The sequence below is a fragment of the Pan troglodytes genome, chromosome 5 (assembly GCF_028858775.2).
Source record: "Pan troglodytes isolate AG18354 chromosome 5, NHGRI_mPanTro3-v2.0_pri, whole genome shotgun sequence".
Classification (NCBI taxonomy): domain Eukaryota; kingdom Metazoa; phylum Chordata; class Mammalia; order Primates; family Hominidae; genus Pan; species Pan troglodytes.
Genome location: NC_072403.2, coordinates 168,740,753 through 168,761,517, shown reverse-complemented (window position 1 = coordinate 168,761,517; position 20,765 = coordinate 168,740,753). Strand labels below are relative to the sequence as shown.

Sequence of the window (20,765 nt, the reverse complement as noted above, 5' to 3'; positions counted from 1 at the left end):
CGGATGCTCTGACCCACGATATTTCATAAACCCTAATGTACACAGGAAAAGCTCAGCTTTGAAAGCTATACAAAAGCACTCATAAATTTCAGACTGCCCTAAGCACCCCTCCTTTTGCTAAGACACTAGCTGGAGTACCACTTCAGACCTATTATTCTTATAACAACAACCTTCCTTATGCATCTCGTCCTATCAGCCTACTCAAGCACCATGACTATTATTTATACTGAATTTTACACTAACTGCAAGTATGTTTATTAACAAGGCAAAGATAAATGTTCTTTAAAACTAGCTTTGTCTAATAAAAATCCAAAAATGTGCTATTAATTACTTTTATTCATCATTACACTATGATGAGTCTATGTTGCCCAGGCTGGTCTTGGACTCCTGGCCTCAAGCACTTCTCCTACCTCAGCTTCCCAAAGAGCTAGGATTACAGGTGTTGAACCACTGGGCCCGGCCTTGCATGGTTTTTTAAAAAGGGTGGGCTGCATAGGACTGATACTTGGGGAAACATGAAATCAGCTTGTCATTCTAGTCAGGAGTGATTGGCAAAACTCTTATGGATATGCTGCTTCTCATTCTTGCCTCTCAAATAAAGAAATGTAGGTTTAGAGAAAGACTTAGAAGAGCCATAAATAACAGTGCTATAATAAAAATACTCAGCTATTACAAAGCTTAATAACTCTCATATGAGTAAAGTTCTAAGTATCAATTCATTTCAAAATTCCAGATACAGGTCATACATTCATCTCTCCTTTTTTTAAAGATTTCTGCTTTTGAAAGACTCATCTAAATTGTCCACTATGTCAAAAGTATTTAATTCCTAGCATTAGGAAATAAACAAAAATTCAAAGATTTCAAAAATATAGTTTGGAAAGGAAGAGAAAGAGGAGAGTCAAAACGAATTAGCAATGCCCATAATAACAATGTCCTTTTTTAAAAGGACACGGTTCCAGAATTCCTACATTTATCTCTCTATCTCCATCTGTCAGTTGCTCTTCGGATCCTGCACATCAGCACATTGTGAACAGACGGTGGGTATTTTCACCCTGGACCAGGTAGAAAGCTTGCCTGCCTGTACACGCTGACTGCCTCCCTGTGTTATCTGTCCGTGTTCCGTTTGAATCCAATTTCCTTGCATTACCTCTGCCCAGGTCAGGGATGAATGGCCGTCAAATTCCCAGTGGAATAAAAAGAAAAACCCTTTTCTTCCTGAGGCAGCAAGTTTCAATTCACAGAGCACATGGCTAATCTACATATGTGAAGGTCACGGCACTTCAGTCAAAGAGGTTAAGAATGGAACAGCTCACGTAAGGGGTTGTCTTAAACATCTTGGCATGATGCCCAACAAGTGAGACTGTTGAAAAGCAATAGATAGCTTCTGGCAGCAGCAAGGGGAAAAATATTTTGATCATGTGATGCCATACACATTACCTCGTTTATTTCATGTGTGAAAGTTTGAGAGTCTCTGAAAAATACCACATATGCAAATCAAATCCAGATTTCAGCTTTACCAGTTTAGCCATGCTAGTACACCTTCCTCTGCATAAAATACATTTATATGGAATTTGTGGATGCACCAAGAATAAAACTTCAACATATTGACAGCCAGTTGGCTCAAATATCTTAACAGCTGATTACAACTTCTTTGCATTAGTTTTTCCATGAAGCATGAAACTACTTAGACTGGGAAAGGGTATTTAGACTAAAAAAGCATATTTTTTTAAGTTATCCAAATATAACTGTCTTAAATAAAATTCATCTTCTCCATCTTTCTCTATTCTTCTCTTTCTCACTAATAATATAGCAATAAGGAAAATTACAGAAACTTAATGCACAATAAAAGATAAAACACAAAACTGCTTACCTTTCAATTTCCCTCTTCAGAAGCTGGTGCTTCTAAGTGCTTGTGTCTCCGACCAATATCAGAGTGGAGGAGGAAGGACAGAGTCTTGCCATATACAATAGACATGGGTGAAAGAGGAAAAGTCAGGATTGCAGAGGGCATGTCTCTGCCTCCTGTATGCATGGCGCCTTCCTGAAATGCGTTCTGCATCAGCCAATTCAGGTTAAAGGCAGTTGGCACTAAGATGGGGGGAAAGGGATGATTTCCACACCCAGCAAAGTCATAAAAAGTATGACTGTAATTTTTAAAATTTTCCAACAGTCAACAATAATAAATACTTGTTTAATACATGAAGAAAATAAAGTAGAAGCAAAAGATCCATTTTACCAATTTGGAAATTGTCTGCCAGACACCCATTTCCTTCAACTCAAAATTCAGATTGCTTATGAGGCCAGAGTTATTGTCTGTATTTCTAATTAAATGGAATACTAAGTAAAATTTAAACACCCCACAAACTATCTTAATTAATTTAATCACCACTGTTTATTCAGTAATCTAAGGACATCACTCTATGCTCAACAATTAATACAATGTTTAACAATTTACAAATATTTTCTGGATATCTACTTCTGTGGTACAGTGCCCCTACACCAACGTCACTAAATGTTTACTGATGGTAGGAAAATTAAATTCTTCAATTATAAATCTTCTGAATTTATTTCCTCACCAGTTAAAAATATGACTGCTTAAAAAACAGGCAAACTACAGTAAACATTTTAGAATTGCTCAATAACTTACTTTTCCTAACACTGGACAAGGTAAAAACATATCAGGAAATTTGAAAACTGCCATGGTATGGATTAGAACTAAGCTTCAAATATAAACCTATTTGCTCTGAAAGACCGATAGGCTGCTAAGTAACTTGTTAAATTAACTAATAGAGAATTGCCTCTAACTCATTTTAATTCCTTACTCATGAGAAAATACAATCCTTTGTTACTCTATTAAAAGGTCCTTTTCATTGCCAAGCAGCATACACGTTTCTTATAAAGTTTAGTCCTCATGAAAATTCCATGAGTTAAGTATCCTTTCCCATTCTTTGACAAATGAGGAAACCACACAGCACAGAGAAGCGAAGTGACTTGCCTGAGGTCACACAGCTAGTAAATGCATAATCTTCCAGTGCTCTCTAACCTGCCAGCTTTTGGCTCTAGCCCTTGCCCCAAGCCCCATGCCTCTTTACCTTCACTGTTTGTTTCTCATTAACCAAGTCTTAGCTCATCAGACCTCCTTTGCTGTAGGAGCCTTCCTGCCTCAACTCCACCCCAACCTAATCTATATAAAGTGACCCTCTAACATCAAAACTTCTTTCACAAAATCCTTTACACCCTACTGTGTAGCATGTTTACTTGTCCTTAATTCCTGCATTGTCCATTTGTGGAGGTCACCAAAGAATCCCATCACCCAGCATGATGCCTGGCACACAGTGGGCTCTTCACAAACATGTGCCTTCTGCCCACATTATTGCTGTGATGACACGAATCTATAGTTCCAAAGCCCTGACGCACACAGTTCAATACAGTGAAGTAAATGAACTGAGTATTAAATCCTTCATGTTACTGATGTGAAGGCTTTTCTTTAGCAGAAAAATCACCATATGAATGACACCCAATACAAAATCCAAATTAGGATCACTTTCTCATCAATGTCACAGCACCAAAGAACAATCTCCAAGTACACTGACCTTCCACATAGAATAGCAAATACTGACCAAACGGATTTCCTTGCAACTGATATTGGAAATGAATAATTCATTCGTTAGGAAAGTTTCAGCTTGGATACATCATTTACTCCATAAATACTTCTTAGATGGTGCACTTTGAGGAATATAGTCTTTTTGCATAAGAACTACAGAAGAAAACTGTAGCCATTCACTTCAATTTCCACTTTGTAAAACACCAGGAGTCTATGATAATATACCCGGGAAAATTAAGGATCATATGTCATCTTTACTCTGTGTATCTTAAGCACCAAGTGGTGCTCAGTAAGTATTTGTTCATAATAGAATTACATTTTGTCCGTGATAGTTTTATAAATCTCAGCATTTAAAAAAAAAAATGCTCTTTATATATTTGAGGGAGGACCCCGGTATTCTTAGAGATTTGACATTCCTGTTTTGACTATTTAAGAGCAGCCCTAACCCTCCATGCATAGTCAATTATAATTTTGCTAAGGATCAAGTCTAAATCATATATTCAGTGAAGTTGAAGCAAACACAGAAGCAAGTTACTTAGCTAATGAGAGACCAAAGTCTAGCACCCAAAATCTCCAAGAAGCCTACTTTTAAATTTTTGCAACTTCGTTCCTTTGCAAAAAGTAATTCTCCTAAAAAGCCAGTCATTTTTTGCAGATCATCAAAGTGGGAAGGTTTAGGAAGTATAACAGAGGAATGATTGTTGGCCGGAGAAGAGACCACTAATTAATATTAGGGATGGGATACTGAATGGGGTAGCAGCTTGGGGCCAATGGCATCAGCCGTAGGCTCTGTGGGTAAACCAAAACCAATTTATACAACTGCTGAGCAAGAGTCCCAATCAGTACAAAACCACATTCTGTAAGGGAAACTACAGTGGAATGCAAAAATCTATGTATTTGCACAGGTCTCAGTTTATATTCACAGAATATGTCTGGGATCTAGTGTGGTTTAATAAGCTGTTCAGCGGTGCATAGCTGATTAGGCACTATTTGTTTAAAAATTCAAAGCAGCACAGATTTTTGGAGCTGGGAGGGGCTGAGCATCACCTAATTGATGCCAGCAAGGGCTTGTCCTGAGTCAGCCACACCCCGAAGTACAGCAGGACCAGGCAGAGAATGAGAAAACAAGCCCCACATGGGAAGGCAGGTAGGCAGAGAAGAGAGGGGCCACATACAGATGCCACAGATAGACATCCATGACCTCAGTGAAGGTTTTCAACAACGCTGCCCGGCAGCCAACATTCCAGGTAAGGAAACTGACCCCCTGCCGGAGTGCAGAGAAAATGGGTGCTGAGGCCTCCAAATGAGCTAAGGTCTGACCAGCTCCAAGCCCATGATCTTAACCATTGTATCAGGATGCCTCATCATAGAAGCTTATTCGCTCACAAATCCTCAGAATCACCAAAATAAACTAATACACAGCAAACATGCCAGTCCCCTCGGAATTATGTCTGCTTCTTCAGAAAGATACTTGCTCAGCAGTAGCAATGTTCCACATTCCTATTTCCAAGGTCATTTATAATTCATTAGTTAGAGTGAATTTATTATAAAATATACCAGTGGTAACAGAAAATTTAAAGGGCATTAAAATGGGTGTGTAGCTTGATATATGGTCACTAAATCTTAAAAGGTGGTTCTCAAGATTTCACAAATTAGATGCCAGCTTCTAAATGAATTTTAGAATTAACAATCATTTCAATATAAGGCTATGAAATATGGTGAGTGGTTTAACTTCTAAGATGCTCATCACAAAAAGAAACAGTAGATACTAAGAATTCTGGAACTGCCTCCACTAATCATCAATGCCTCGCTTTCTGAAAGGTTTATTTCAGGACCCAGAAGCAGTAGCTGAATTTACTCCTCAGCCAGCATACATTATCTAAACAGTTACCAAAAATACCCCAGCAATCCAAGTATCTTCCTAAATCTGAACAGACTGTTTTAACTTTTTTTCCAAGAATCTATGTAATGTAGAAAACTGAGAAAAAGAAAAAGGACCATTCTATATAAATTTGAAAGTGATTATATTTTCCTTCTTTTAGTTATTATTCTCGGTAGTGAATCTATATTTCGCTCTGGCACAAAGCCAGTAACTAATTGGTAGAAATGGAAAAGAGTCACTAGATCACATCAACTGTATCACAACAACCTACAATTGTTGTTGACCAGATTTTGTTTTGCCAAAATCTACTCCCCCACCGGAAAAAAAAAAAGCAGGCCAAATAGACTGCTGACCCACATGGTTGCTATCTGCAATTTGTTTAAATGAGCCAGTTCTAAGTCAATGATGTCAATAATACCACGATCCAGGTATGGAGGGAGCAAGCATTAGCAGTATCTCTGCATGATCCGCACACCAACAGCAGCAATCCCCAGACCCCAGCTATTGTCTGTCTCTGGCACAGGGCTGATTAAGAAAGTGGGAGCTCAATAAATATTTGCCAATTGACTGTCTGGAGTAGATATTTATCTAACATATACCTCACTGCATACACAAATGCTAAATGTTTACACCTTAAAGAAATAATTATTGCTTCCCGGTACAAGCTCTTAAGTAACAGTTCATTTCCTCTCTGTGGAAGCTGGTGTTAAAGTACATAACTGATCTTACAAAGATGTGACTACCTATCAGCATCAGCAGCAATTCCAGTACAATTCCAATACCTTACACAAACCAAAGACGCCTGTTCATGAGACTAGGGAGGATCTAGAAGTCTCCCTTCACAGCTGCCTTTAAAATGTAATTCTAAAAGGTCAATCATCTTAATTTAGTAATTTTTCCACATACAAAGAATTTCTGAAGTTTTGCAGGGGACTAAAAAGTAAAAACATGAGGGGGAGGCACAAATTTGGTGGCAGAGAACACTATGGAAAAGGACATGGCACCACCTAGACTCTGGGTTTGCTCTGGGTTGGCAGGGGTGAGATGCCCAGAAACTTCAAACACAGAAAGAATAGAAAAAAGTATCACTATAAATGATTTTCACTAATAGTGGGAAAATAAAATTAATAATTTTTAAGAGACTACAAATGCAAAAGGTGAGGGAAGAAAAGCAAGGGAAAAGTGAGAATGGTAACAGTTCATTTCCACACCCTATTATCTAACCAAGTCCCAGGTTTCTCTCAACAAAATACCCTCAACCTTTAAACTTTAGAAAGGTTCCAAAAAGCTGCTTTTCAAACTTTTAATAACATAACTGGCAGTGAAACTACTAACCTTTGTAATACACATCTCCAAAGAGACCAACTCTATGAGGATTACCCCAAAGTTAGAATTGAGAGGAAGTAATGTACTAATGAAAAACAAAATCAAACAAACAAAAACACCATAAGCATCCTGATGGAATGTCTGTGGAAGAATTTACTCACAAACTATGAAGGGATAAGATTAATGGTTACAAAAACAAGATTATTTTACTTACAATACACATTAGCAGCTAACAATTTTAAAAGAAAGAGAAAAATATTTTTATTTCAGTTTGAGAAGAAGGAAAAGTTCTGGGGATAGATGATGATGGTGACAGCCACACAACAATGACAATGTACTTAATGCCACTGGAATGTATGCCTAAAAATGGTTCAAATGGTAAATTGTATGTTATGTATGTATAGCTTACCTCTATTTAAAAAAAAACCATATATTTAATTTTTTAGCATCCCATTACAAAAAAAGAAAAAATGTAGCATTATGGTCCAGGATTTCTTCTGGATTTCATCAAATATGGCTTCCCTTCCAGAGTCCCCTGATAAGGAATGGCTTCTGGTCTAGTTCTCCAGCTCATCATTCATCAAGGCCCAGGAAGACACTGAGAAGTGCACCTTACAGAAGATGGTCAACAGAGGGTGAATCTCCTCCAGATTCTGCTGCCATCTACCTGATTTTAATAATGGAAATAAGAGTAGCTATTCATAAACCAGATATGCTTAAGATTTTAGGGCTTTAGTCTGGTGCCTGGTAATAAATCTCATCCAAGAAACAAGTTAATTTCATCATTAGTTCATCTGTCAAACTCAGTAGCCTTCTAATATTCTTGGCATTGATCCATACAGATGTGGGTTTGAAAACTGCCGACTGGATCCTATTTAAATAAGTAAATCTTGCCTGGCACGATGGTTCACATCTGTAATCCCAGCACTTTGGGAGGCCGAAGTGGGTGGATCACTTGAGCTCAGGAGTTCGAGACCAGCCTGGGCAACATGGCGAAACCCCATCTCTACGAAAAATACAAAAATTAGCCAGGTGTGATGGCGTGCACCTGTAGTCCCAGCTGCTTGCGGGGCTGAGGCAGGAGAATCACTTGAATCTGGGAAGTCAAGGCCACAGTGAGCCAAGATCGTGCCACTGCGCTCCAACCTGGGTGGCAAAGTGAGACCCTGTCTCAAAAAGAAAAACAAACAACTAAATGTAAGGAAAGAATTTTCTTAGAATTACTCCAAGTCAAAGATTTTGAAAACAGAACATATTTAGTGAAAACTTACAGTGGAAACACATATTCTACTCTGAAAAAATTCACTCACTCAAAGTGAATTGCTAATTAAAACTATATAGTATATGTCTATCATTCCATTCATTCAGATGTCAGTATAAGGAAAAACAAATGAATATTTAGGACACTCAGGTAATGACTGATACCTAAGTCATTTTATCTTTACCAAATTTCCTGAAGAAAAAGTTGCTAAAGTACACCAAGTTTTTAGATCAGAATTAATTCACTCAATTACCCAATTAAACCAAAAGGGCCATTGAGTCTTATTCAAATAGCCTCCAAGCTAGAGAAAAGATATTTATAATAGTTCTACATCTATGATACAGAAATATATTCTTGGTAGACGAACAGTTTTGCCTGGTGCCTCTCCCGGACACCACAGGGAACAAGGTTTGGGATTTCTCAGCCTCAAGCAAGCACACACAGCAAGTGTGCAGCACTACTTTACATATCCACAGAGAACCTGCAAAAACCTCCCTCCCATTCAGGAAAGGGCACCTCCGAAAAGGCATGCAACCAAAACCACCCAATCCCAAAAAGGCCTAAGAGGTGGATACGGCCCCTTGAGTAATAACAGCAGTGTAAAATGTCATAAAAATTTTATAACATCCAACTTGAAAACCTAAATATTGCAAAAAAATGGAATTGAGTTTTATTAATATTCATTTTCAACCTCCATAAATCTGTCATTTTATGCCACACCACAGTTCTATCAAACATAAATATCAATCTCAAATTTACAAATCTACACATACACTCCAAAACAAAAGTGACACGAGTGAAATATCAGTCCCTTTTCCACCCACATGGATCAAAGCACACAACCCCATGAGCTGAGCAGTGTCAGTCCAGTGTAGAGCTGCAAGAAAAGCCTCCAGATTGAGGACACCGGCAAAAAAGCTAATACAGAGTCCTAGGCCAGCACATCCAAAATTTACATCCCCAGTGAGTCTCCAAACGGAGTAGAAAATTTCATGGAACCCTAACAAATGTTCATCAAATCACTCATCTCCTAGGAAAGGGTAGGGTTAAATAAATGAAATGATCATCTTTTCGGTTTGCCTGTGATATTGGAATTTATCCTAGGAAAGCAAGTGTTCCTATTACATCAGAAGTCATCTTTTTAGATAGATACACCCTGCCCGGAATCATAAAGAAATAAAGTCTATTAATAAAAAATAGAACTGAAAACTCAACCGCATTCTATTACACCTATTCTCTTTAAAAGGTATCTGTGTCTAATAAAACGATCATATGAGCTTATATTAAGTCTTCCTCTACATTGTCTTACATTTTTAAAATCAGTTCTCAAACCAGAATTAATGTTTTTTTTTTAATATCAGAATAAAGACGTTGTTTTCTTCAATTTCAGTAAAGGAAAATGACATTCAGAGGTTAAGTATATTAGTAAAAGTGTCCAAGTGTGATCTGCATTATTTCCACATCCATAACACACTTCTGATACACTATGACATTGAGAAAAATGGAACAAGTATAAAAAGCCTTGCCAAAAATTCATGACTAAATATAGACAAGCAGAGCCAAAGCAAAGAGGGGTTAAGGTTCCTCATTATAGATTCAAGGTAAGGATGTGCTAGTCCCTAGCATATACTTACTGATGTAGTATTAATATAAACATAAACCTAAGTGATAGCTGTCTTAAAGAGTGGCTACCACTAAAAAAAAAAACTACCAAAATATTGTCAAAAGTATGTACCACAAAAATCAGGACTCCCAATGAAAACGATTTTAAGTCATGCATAATTTCATCCCAGATGATTCAGAAAACAAAACTGCAGACATTTGTTATATTTTCTTTTCCTGTTTTTTAAATGATAGGCCCTTTCCATCAGCCACAGTTACTAAGTCCACCTTTTCTAACTATACACAGCCATCCATACTTTGGCAAATATATAAATTTAGGCCACAAAAATTTATTTACAAGATTTAAAATATCAGACACCCTAAGATTTAACTGGGAGTGATTTTATCAAATAATGTATCTCACACACATTTTAAGGTAATCAGGAACCAGTTTGTAGCTTCCTGCTTCGCATGCTAGCTAATCACTTTTCTTCTAATGGTAAATAAGGCCCTTTTCTTAATACTTTGTACTACGTTTTATAAAACTAAAAGTTAAAACTGCATTTATGGAATTCAGTAGAAATGTGGACATCATAAAACCTATGTGCGTGAGTAGACTTCAATATTCCTTTTGAGACTGCTCCATCTGAATACTCATCTTACAAAAATCTAGTAATAAACTGAATCGTCAAATGGCTTATTTCACTTTTTAAAAAGACCCTTCTCCTATAATATACACGTTTTGTCCCAATTACGAAAACATTTGCCACCCAATAGAAACTATTTCCTGAAATCAAAAATGAAACTAAAAACATATTAAAAGCCAAAATATTTCATCATTTAACAATGTGATTTAATAGCATTTCATGACCTACAGTCAGGCAGTAATTTAATATTTTGGACAAATGACTGTTTCTTAGTATAATTACAACAACTAATACTAAATAATACTAACTTCCAAAAAGAAAAGAAAAAAAGGATTGTAAAAAAGACACATTCCACATGTTACACGGTAAGGTACTTAAAAGAAATTCCTGAATCTAGGTCGCATGTCCATCATATTTCCCCCAACCTCAAAAAAAAAAAAAAAAAAAGGCTATTCCCAAGGGTCATAGGGACATAATGGATTCATTCTCATTCCAAGAAAACAAAATACTGAAAACGATTGGTACCATTAAGAAAAAAATACTCTAAAGTAACATGGTCCTACATCTGCCTCTAACTTCATTCGTCTCTAGTTTACGAAGATGTGAATTTTAAACTGCTCCTTTAAAAGCAGGCTGACAAAGCAAACCTTTTTAAAATTAATTACGTGGGTTTATTTCCATGATTCTTCTCTATAATGTTTTTCCTCGTGTGAATCAAAAACAGAAGTTGAAATCACAAGTTTTCTATTAAGAATAGAAAAATATATTATCCTTAAAAGCAAAACTCCAATAACTAAAGATCTGAAAGCAGTGGACAGCAGTGTTCAGCCCAGAATTCACAAGATTATTTGTTAAATTCAGCCCTTCCTTCACTCTGACAAGTCTCTAAGGTATGATTATTGTTAAAATACCTCTTCCTAAAATAAATGAGTTACATAAAAATACACATACAACGACTGTTGTTCCTCTCTAACAGATTAGGATTTTTAAAACTTTCATAGCATTAACATGAAAGAAAAATTATTTGGAAAAAAAGACACCCAGCACAACTTGCTTAGAATATAGTTTCCCTAATTCATTGTGTAAGCAGTTCAAACAAGGCTCAAATTACCTAATCTAACAAAACAATCAAGAAAAAAAAAAGATTATGGGGCATTTCTGTATTCTCCAAATCAAAAGCAAATATGAAATGATTCTTAGTATTTCACAGGAATATCTCATTTTTCCCCTTTTAATTATTGTTATCTGCACAAATATGTGGTTTCCTCATTTCGTTTTTTAAATATGTCAATTCTAACCAAAACTCCTCATCCACAAATATCTTTAAACAGTCAGAACTGATAAATCACAAAAAAATGAAGCTTAAATCTTGTTTATCAGGTGAATTACACATCACCAAAATATATTGCTGCCTATCAAAATCTTAAAAAAATTTTAAGGTTTTATTAAGCTGCGTGTGCTGACAGAATTCAAATTTTTCCATAGTTGAATTTGTAAAAGGAAGACTTTTATAAAGGCTTTACAAATCCAAAAATTGGTAAAATTCGTGGTTTACTTATTTTTCAATGGCCTTATCCTCAGCCTCCAATTAAAGTCTATGATTTATGTAATGTGCATATTCTAAGACTATCATCAAAGATCTGAATTTTGTAAATGCCCAATACTGGACACCAGCGAACTGTTTTTCTGTATTTGATCCTCTTATTAATAACTATGATTCATAATAGTTTCAGCTTTAAATACTGAACCTTACATCTGCTTGTAATAGAGCTCAGTTATTATTTGTGGCAAGAATTTTTGTGACTGTACTGCTCAGCACTTCTATTTACATCAGCAGTGCTAAATGCCCAATGGTGAGAGGGGAGCCAATCAGATGGCAGATTAGATGTCAACTCAGAGGCAGCTGTCTGGAGACTATTACAGCCAGTTTACCTCCACAATTCAAATTCCAAACCTTGCAAAGGAGATCAAGTCAGTCTTTAGGCTCAGCCTACTAGCAAGAAACAGCAAGAGTGCAGGACACTTCCTAACAGCGCTGTAGGACTCGGGTGACAGCAAAATAAAGAAAATCCAAATAAATACGATCCCAAAAGATCAATTTTCAGTGGTCTGCTATCTTACTGGATTTGCTGAATAAAATGCATGCCTAATCCATGATCAAAATAAGTTCAATTGATCCGGAACGTGCTCCTTTCACATAGCCTGCCTGTTGAAGGTGACTCCCTGCAAGCAGCCCGTAAGCCCAATAATGGATTTCCCTGGCTATTCTAAGGAACGAATCGATGTATTTTACAATATTGCACCTCCACGTCGTTGTAAATTTTGTTATTATTCCTGCCAGCAAACGTTCGAGCTCGAAGCCCGCACCGAGTGTCTCTGAATGGCTCTCCCTAAATAGGAAAAACCCACTCGCTTGTCACAAAGCTAACCTATTTTCCCTGCCTGGACCTCGGAACCCAAGAGGGAACGTGCTGTGGCTAAAGGTGGGAGAAAGTTCCTCATTCTTTCCCCCGTTAAAGCACATTGTGGGCGCTCCCAGAACCGATCGGGTGGCTCTTCGCCCCAGCCGTCCTGGCCGGGAGAGCCTATTTGTTACAAAAGCACCCGAACGGTCCCCGCCGCCCCAAACGGCGACCGCGCGGGTGGCGCCTCGGGATCTCGCTTCGCGTTCCCGGGCCTGGGGGAGGGGGGGGGACGCGGGTGCGGGCCGGCAGGGTCGAAGCCACCCGGCCCGGCCCGGCGAAGCCCTCCCAGGCCTGGACAGCGCGCCGGCCCCCGGGGCGCCCCGACCGCGGCGGGAGGCGGCCGCCCGTCAAGATGGCTTTGGGCGCCGCGCCCCCGCCGCCCCCGCGGGAAGACGGGGAAAAGTACGCGGCAAAGAAAGAAACTCAGGCTCGCTGCGCGGCGAGGCCGCCGGGCGGAAGCAGGCCCGGCCGGCGCGAGGGTTACCTGGGATCTGCCCATGGTCGGTCCGGGGGTGCCGGGGCTCATCGCCGGGTGACTCCTTTGTTGCGCGGCCGCCCAGGCCGGGCTGGCAGCGGCGTACTGGGCGCCCATGTCCTTGCCCAAGCCCATGCCCGCGGCCGCCTGCTGGCCGCCCGCCGCCGCCCCCGCCGCCGCCGCCTGGGACTGGGGCTGCGACGGCGGCGGCGGCGGCGCGCTGGGGCTGCTGTACTCGGGGTAGCTGCCGCCGTAGCTCCGCATCATGGGGCTGGGCGAGGTGAGCAGCTGATTGAGGGTCGGGGTGGCCCCCGACGGGTGCTGGTTCTGCCCGGCGAAGCGCTGGAAGCCCCCCGCCGCCGAGCCGGCGGCCGCCTTGCTGAGGCTCGCGGCCCCGCCGCCCCCGGGGCCCATCATCATGCCGCCGCCCTGCTGCCGGGGGGAGCTCAGCACCCCGTACCCCGCGGACGAGCCCCCATAGCCGCCGCCGCCGCCTCCTGCTGCTGCTGCCGCCGCCGCGGCCGCCGCCGCCACAGCTCCCGCTCCTGCTCCTCCTGCTCCTGCTCCAACTCCTCCTCCTCCTCCTCCTCCTCCGCTGCCTCCTCCTCCTCCTCCTCCGCCGCCGCCGCCGCCCGCGCCGGGCCGGCTGTAGCCCGGATAATGGTTGCACTGGCTGTTGGGGTACCCTTCGTGGGAGTTCTGCAGGGGGTCCATGCTGCCGGGGGCCCCGGCGGCGGCGGCGGAGGCGGAGTGCATCATCCCCATCCCGGGGCTTTGTTGTCCGCCATGTTGATCAAAGCAAGGCCCAGCGCGGCCGCCGGGGCCGCCGCTCGCAGGGGCAGCGCTGCCATAGTAATTATTAAACTCCGGGACGGCCGCCGGGCCGCCGCCGCCCCCGGGCACGGCGACCGGCGGCTGCTGCGTGCCCAGGGCGCCCAGGCCCGGGTGCTCGTAGCGGCCGCCCGCCGGCTCCCCCATCTTGGGCGGCGCGTCGTCCTCGTCGCCCGGCTTGCTCAGCAGCGGCGGGCCCGGGGGGTCGGCCTGGCCGCCCGCGGCACTGTCCTTGGCGCCTCCATGTTGCGGCTGCTCCATGTCGGGGCCGGGCTGAGGCGCGCCGCCCAAGCTGTTGTTGTTGGAAATGGGATGTTGCTGCTGCTGCTGCTGCTGCTGTTGCTGCTGCTGCTGCTGCTGCTGCTGGAACTGGTTTAGCTGCTGCTGTAGTGCGTGGTGGTGGTGGAGGTGGTGGGCATGGTGGTGGTGGTGGTGGGCATGGTGGTGGTGGTGGTGCTGCTGGTGGGGCGGCGCGGCGGGGGCTTCGCCAACGGTTTTCAGTTTGTGGTTGGGGAGCAGCCCCGTCTCCATGGCCGAGCCCGGGCCCGACGAGGAGGAAGAGGACGCCGCCGCTGCCGCCGCGGAGGAGGAGGAGGACAGCGCGGCGGCGCTTCCACCCTCCTTGAGAGCCGCCTCGGAGCCGCCGCTCTTGGCGCTGTGGGTGCCGGCGGCGGCCGCGGCGCCCGCGTTATGGGCCATGTTGAGTTCGTGACGGGGGAGCAGGGGGTGGTGGTGCACACTGTTCAGGCCGCCGCCGCCGTCGCCGCCGCCCCCCAGCATGGGTCCCGGTGCCGCCGCCGCCGCCGCCGCGCCGCGCGTCCCCGCCTCCAGGTCCCGGGCTCCGGGCGCCGGCCGCGGCCCGGGGGGCGCCCGCCGTTCGCCGCTGCCTGCCCGCGCCCGCGCCCGCGCCGCCGCCGCCGCCGCCGCTGCTGCCCGCGCGGCCATGATCGCCGCGGCGTGGCGAGGCCGGGCGGGGGGCGGGGGGAGACAATAACCCCCACTTTTCAGGCCGCGGCCCCTCCTGTGCGCATCCACGCGGCCCGCCGGGAAGCCGCGACCCCCTCCCCCTCCGCAGGCCCCGCCGGAGCGCCGGGCCGGGCACGCCTTACGCTCTGGGCCTGCTCCTGCTGTGTGCTTTCATGGTGAAAGTTTTTAGTTCAGGTTTAAATGAAACTTTTCTCTTTTCCTCTCTAACCCGGATATGGGTAAATACACGACTAGCTGAGCCTATCGGGCCCAGCATGGCTTGAGAGGCAGCGGGCGAGCTCGAGCAACTATTATCCACTTCGCTCGCATTACTCCCGCGCACTCGCAAAACGCGGACTGGACTCGTCCCCGGGCCGCCGCCGCCCGCCCCGGCGCAGCCTCGCGGGACCCAGCCGGGCTGGGGCTAAGGCTGGGGCCGGGGCCGGGGCGGCTCGGCGGCCGCTCGGAGCGCGGCGGCGTGGGGCGGCCGGAACCTGCACTTTCCCCCCGGGCCGCTGTCTCCTTGCCAACCGGGCGTTCGCATGTTTGTTTTCACGTCTAAAAGGAACGATACAAAGGTGGAAAACGAGTCTGACGAGCAGACAAAAGAGGGAGAAGGGCTGGGAAACAAAGTTGTCTATTGGCCTCAGAGGTTACAAGGAGCCGACGGAGAAAGAAAATATTTAGGCAGTCTGAAAAAGCACGGTCTCTCCCAGGAGTTATGTAATTTTCAGAACGTTCGCCTCTGCCTTGATTTCGGGCCATCGGCGTAATTCCCACAACTTCTTCCAACTGCAAAATTAGGAAAGATTTGAAATAAAGGTTAGCCCCGGTCAGAGAGCCCTATGGCCTGTACCCAGTAGGTACTCAATAAATGCTTATGACTGACTGCACCCGCCCCAAAGAGAATGTTTACATAACTCTTTTTGAAGGCACCTTAAACACGTATGTAGGTTTGTCAGTGTATTTCCAAAGGAATATGTCCACGTATTCCCAAAGGAGCATTTTTCTTACATGCACTTGGATGTCCTCTGTGGAGTATGTACAGTGGTGTTTTCTGCGCCAACTTTCACATGAAAATTTAACTCTTGGTGCCAGAACAGCGACAGCTATGGGTTAGCTCGTATCTTCATAAATCTATATGACACCTTTCATCATGTTTCAGAGCTTCGTGTGCACAGTTAACCCTCTCGATATACATTCATTTCAAAGAGATGTAGAACGAAACTAAAATATTATAGACATTATATTTAATAAATATAACTTCAATAATAATATAAAACAGTCAACTCTAGTCCTAATGTAGAAATGTTCCATACTTTGTTCTCTTAAAAATTGGTGTCTATTAACATTTTATAATGTTTTTAATATTTGCATTGTTATTAATGTTTTCAATATGTGCATTGTCCCCTAGTAACATTTTAAAAAGCAAGACTTCTTAACCTTAGGCAATGACCCACTTGTACTAGTGTGGACTCAGTTTTCATTGAGAGAAAGCATTTAAAACCTGGCAGAAACAATACTTACGGTTTTGGTAGAGTATAGTTTTCCAAAATTATTTCATTCTTCAGCTTTCCATAAAAACTATTTTAGTTCATTTCCACTGCAGCAGTGGTTATTTGTTTGACCAAGTGTAAATATGTTACATGACTAAATAGAAAAGGATTGACGGGAAAACTGGTGACTAATTGGGGTGGGGGGGAGGGAATCAGGTGCACACCCAAGGGTCATTATAGAGTGTAGAAACAACAAATTGCAATTCTACGCAAACAACTGGAAAATGGGGTATATCATCGTGTGTTAGAGAGAATAACAGAACCATAAGATGAATTCGTGCCAAATCATTCGTCAGTTTTTGCCAAGAGAATACTACATCTTTGTTAGTGTGCCTTTTTGACATTTTTTCCTGGATTTTCTCCCTTTATATATTCAAATACATACTAATTATACGCATTACACCACAGAAGTTGAATTTTTAGTTTTTCATATGCAAATATAAATATATGTCTGTTTTGTGTGTATATACATATATTCTAAAATCAATTACATATTTATGCTTTTAGACATTTATAGTCAAACTAAGTATGTACACATCATCATAAAAGTGCATTTTTTCAAATTGATAAAATATATCAGTCAGTTCATACAAGTGTAGCCATATGTTGTGGCTTATTTTCACAACTAATCCTAAAAGGGAAAATGAGTCACCAAGTTCAGCTATGGCCCTTTTCCTTAAAATATTTTTTCATATTGGCAAATCATGAAACTAAAAAAAATTAGTAGAGAAGTCAAAATCTCTTTTAATTCCATTTGCTTCAGCAAGTCAACTAGAAGATTGGAACTAAGAGGCTATAAAATAGAGGCCCCCAGCACAATGAAATCAGTCTGCTATAAAAGGCGACACATGCCAGTTTTTCCTCCCCAATGGCAGATGCCACACCCTAAAGCAGACAGAAGGCACTGCAGCCTGTAGGAGAAGCACAACACAAAGCCGGCAGGACTTGGTTTTGTCTTTTAAACCACGGAGAATGCTAAAATACCTTTCTAAAGCATCTTTGCTGAAGATAAGAAGTGCACTCGAATTTGCTCAACTTTTCATACACACCTCAGGAAAACAAAATAAAAGCCTGTTTAGTTTCATTTAAACGTCCAGGGCTTAATAAACAAAACACCAATTGTCAGGGGTCTGTTACAAAGTGATGAAATAGGTTCCCATTACACAAAAGCACAATTTCAACCACAGGTTCAAATTTCCATTGTGTTCCTTGCCTCAACTATCTCATATGGCAATTCTACCTTATTGTTTCTTTTTGATTAAATAAGGTACTAGAAATCACTGCGCTCATTTTTCCTAATGAATTCCTTAATTTTACACCTCTTGCCTAAATTTCAAACCACAATGACAACTTTAATAAGTTACCCTAACCACAAAGAAACCATGAGGGGAAGGCCCGGAGGCTGCCCGCAGCCACCCTGGGTTCCAGCCGACCTCCCACCCACAGGGTGCTCCCCACGCCCTCATGTTTAGCCAGAGGATTACCCATTATTTTGTTAAACATTCCTTTTTGGTTACAAAAGACTTTTTTTTTTTACTGTATGGAAATATTAATATTCAAATACTGCGCCTTTTGAATAAGTTTTAGGGCACTGAATAAAAGGCTCTTCAACTTGGCCACTTAAAGGGGATTGAGCCAGATGGTAGTTTAAGAATTCCACAGTTCTGTTCTTTTTGCCTCATCGTAGCCCATCATACTCTGTTTGCTTTCAGATTAGTCCCCTTTTACTGTTCTACTTATTTATTCGATGACTGAAACTATCACGATTCACTGCCCATCATATTTCTAACTATTCTTTATGTAATTTGGAAGCAATTTAGAATAAAGCCCTGTCAAGGTTTTACAAATAAGAACTATTAAAGAATAAAGCTTTGGATACTTGCTTTCCTTTTAGATTTATGAGAAATGCGATGAATAGAGCTAATGGGATTTCCCTACTGATCTTGGTCAGAGACTTAAGAAAGCACGAAACAATTGTCCTTTTCACTTCTCCGATTTAGACGTTAGCAGTGAATAACTGCGTCACTGCAAGATATGGGATGTAGCATTTGATTTGAAACAACTGTGCAAATCAATTAGGTAGGATTTGAAAAAAAAAAAGCCTAGGCAAAAAAAATAGTTCAAATTTGGGAACTATGGCAGACGGTAGCACTAATAAACTTACTAAGAAAATTATTGTGGGGATAATAAACCTGGATGGAGATACACTGCATGTAGTCATTCAACAAATTTACCTAGAGTCTACCTTGTGCCATGCCTTGAAAATGAAAGATAATTACCTTGGTCCTGTCCTTCATAGGGGAGATAAACAATTAACAATCACTCATACCTACTAAGGTCTGCCCCTCAATGTCACATGGGATTTGGCCAGTAAAGAAGCAAGCTCAGACCTTCCCCATCCTGCAGCGGAGGCTTGCTGGCTGCCATTAGCGGGCAGCTGACCCTAATCCTCCCGCTGACACAACTCCGACTTGACACCTGGAACCCACCACTGTGGAGTCTGGACCTCCAGAACCTTAAGTTTAACATCAGGCTACTACAGTTTCTCTCCAAAGTCCTTAGAAACATAGTAACACCAGTTAAATACACTAAGAAACACCTTACTACATTTTAATACATTGTACTTTTTATTTTATCCTGGACTGTCCGCTTTTGAATGACTTTATTACAGCCTCATTTATACATTTCTTGTAACTTTTAGACAAATGTGTGTTCAATGGCTGCTTTTATTTCCAGTACTGTCCTCAATCATTTTGCCATTAGTGAAAATCACTTACTGAGCACCTACCAGTGTTTTTCAGTATTCTACATCACATCATGTAGTCATCTATGTGGCCGTTCTTAGTGATAACATGCTGCCTGGCTGGCTAAAGGTCCTGCATAGGTAACTCCACTCTAGTTCCTCAAAATAAATATTTGGGTAGTAAGCATATATAATCAGGTATACAAATAAGTCACTTGGCAGTTGAATCACCTCAGTTTTCTAGAAAAGTTTCAGCAACTTACCTGAAGGCCTTCTAGGTCTCTCACAGATAATGATTAATTGCTTTATAGTACAGGTAAACTTTGAGAATAAGACTATGTTTCAAAAACAGTAAGTCCCAAATAACAATAACTCGTACATTAATGGAGCGCATTCCTCGTTTTTAGTTCACCTTGCTTATACCTGATGACTTGGTTTCTAATTCATTATGCGAGTCAGTGAGCACCTTTAAGGGTTTATGACAGTCATCTAATTGTCTTGGTCAGGGCCAAAGGACTTGGTTATATGCTTTTCATACCAAAATGACATAATTTCATTGAGGAATCTGCTTATTAACCCATTCCCCTAAAAATGCCCAAGTTAAATATAAAGAATTTTTTTCTCTCTCTAACTTGAAGTTACATTGCAACATGTAACTCTAAGACTTAAATTTCAGTGAGCTCTCCCTGGCATCTTCTTGGGCCCTCAGGTGACACCTGTGTCAAGCTGTACTCTGTGTAGTATAGGTGACCCTCTTTCTCAAGGACCGGACATGCCAAAAGGTTTCCCTGCCAAAGCATAACCCACAAGGAGCATCTGGGAAGGGGACTCCTTGCCTCAACCCCGATTATTCATTTGACAAGGAACTGTCTATCACCTACTCTGCCCTAGCCCTGTGCTAGGTGCTGTGGGCACTGGAGTGAACAACAAAAACTAATAACACTTGACCACATTGAATGTACCGGATCATTCATTGAATGATCACTAATGGAGAGTTACAAAGCAATGGGTTCTGAAGGAAAGGTACAGGGTTCTATGAGGGAAATAGCCAAGGAGCCTGATGCAGACTGGGGGCTGAGGGGCAGCTTCCCTGAGGAAATGTGACTTGGGCTGAACGCTAAAGAAAGAGGAGAAAACATTAAATAAAGAAGGGAAAGAGTGCCGCAGACGGCAGGAGGCAAGTGGGACTGGAGAGCAGGGTGAGGGCAGGCATGCTGGGAGACAGGGACCACCATGCTTGTCCCAGGCCCAATTAAATCAGGGCTTGTGACCCAAAAGCAGTGGGAAGTAACCAGGGCATTGAAGCAGGGGGCTGACATCGATCTGGGTTATAGCAAGAAACCACTGCTAGGAAGACAGCACGTTGGCGGTGTGGCCAGAGCTGGAATCAGGGGGCAGGTCCTGGGA

General features: G+C 42.5%; 1 protein-coding gene and 1 long non-coding RNA gene across 16 annotated transcripts in view; both read right to left on the bottom strand.

The window, feature by feature from the left end:
* The window catches only part of ARID1B (AT-rich interaction domain 1B), a 434,368-nt gene extending 419,027 nt beyond the window's left edge, over positions 1-15,341 (bottom strand). For 6 of the 15 annotated variants that reach the window (XM_016956517.4, XM_016956521.4, XM_063813595.1 and 3 more), the window contains exon 1: positions 13,272-15,154. In XM_016956517.4, the coding sequence (XP_016812006.3) occupies positions 13,272-15,038 (1,767 nt within the window). In that variant the 5' untranslated portion in view covers positions 15,039-15,154. Of the gene's footprint in view, positions 1-13,271 lie in introns of all 15 variants that reach the window. The other 9 variants (XM_016956520.4, XM_016956516.4, XM_054686453.2 and 6 more) reach the window with 4 other exon arrangements.
* A 411-nt stretch (positions 15,342-15,752) lies between these two features.
* LOC134810385 (uncharacterized) lies at positions 15,753-16,674 on the bottom strand. The gene is made up of 2 exons (XR_010158232.1): positions 16,587-16,674; positions 15,753-15,851 (listed from the first exon to the last, which is right to left on the bottom strand). It is a non-coding gene; the product is annotated as an uncharacterized LOC134810385 (long non-coding RNA).
* Between the last annotated feature and the right edge of the window lie 4,091 nt (positions 16,675-20,765).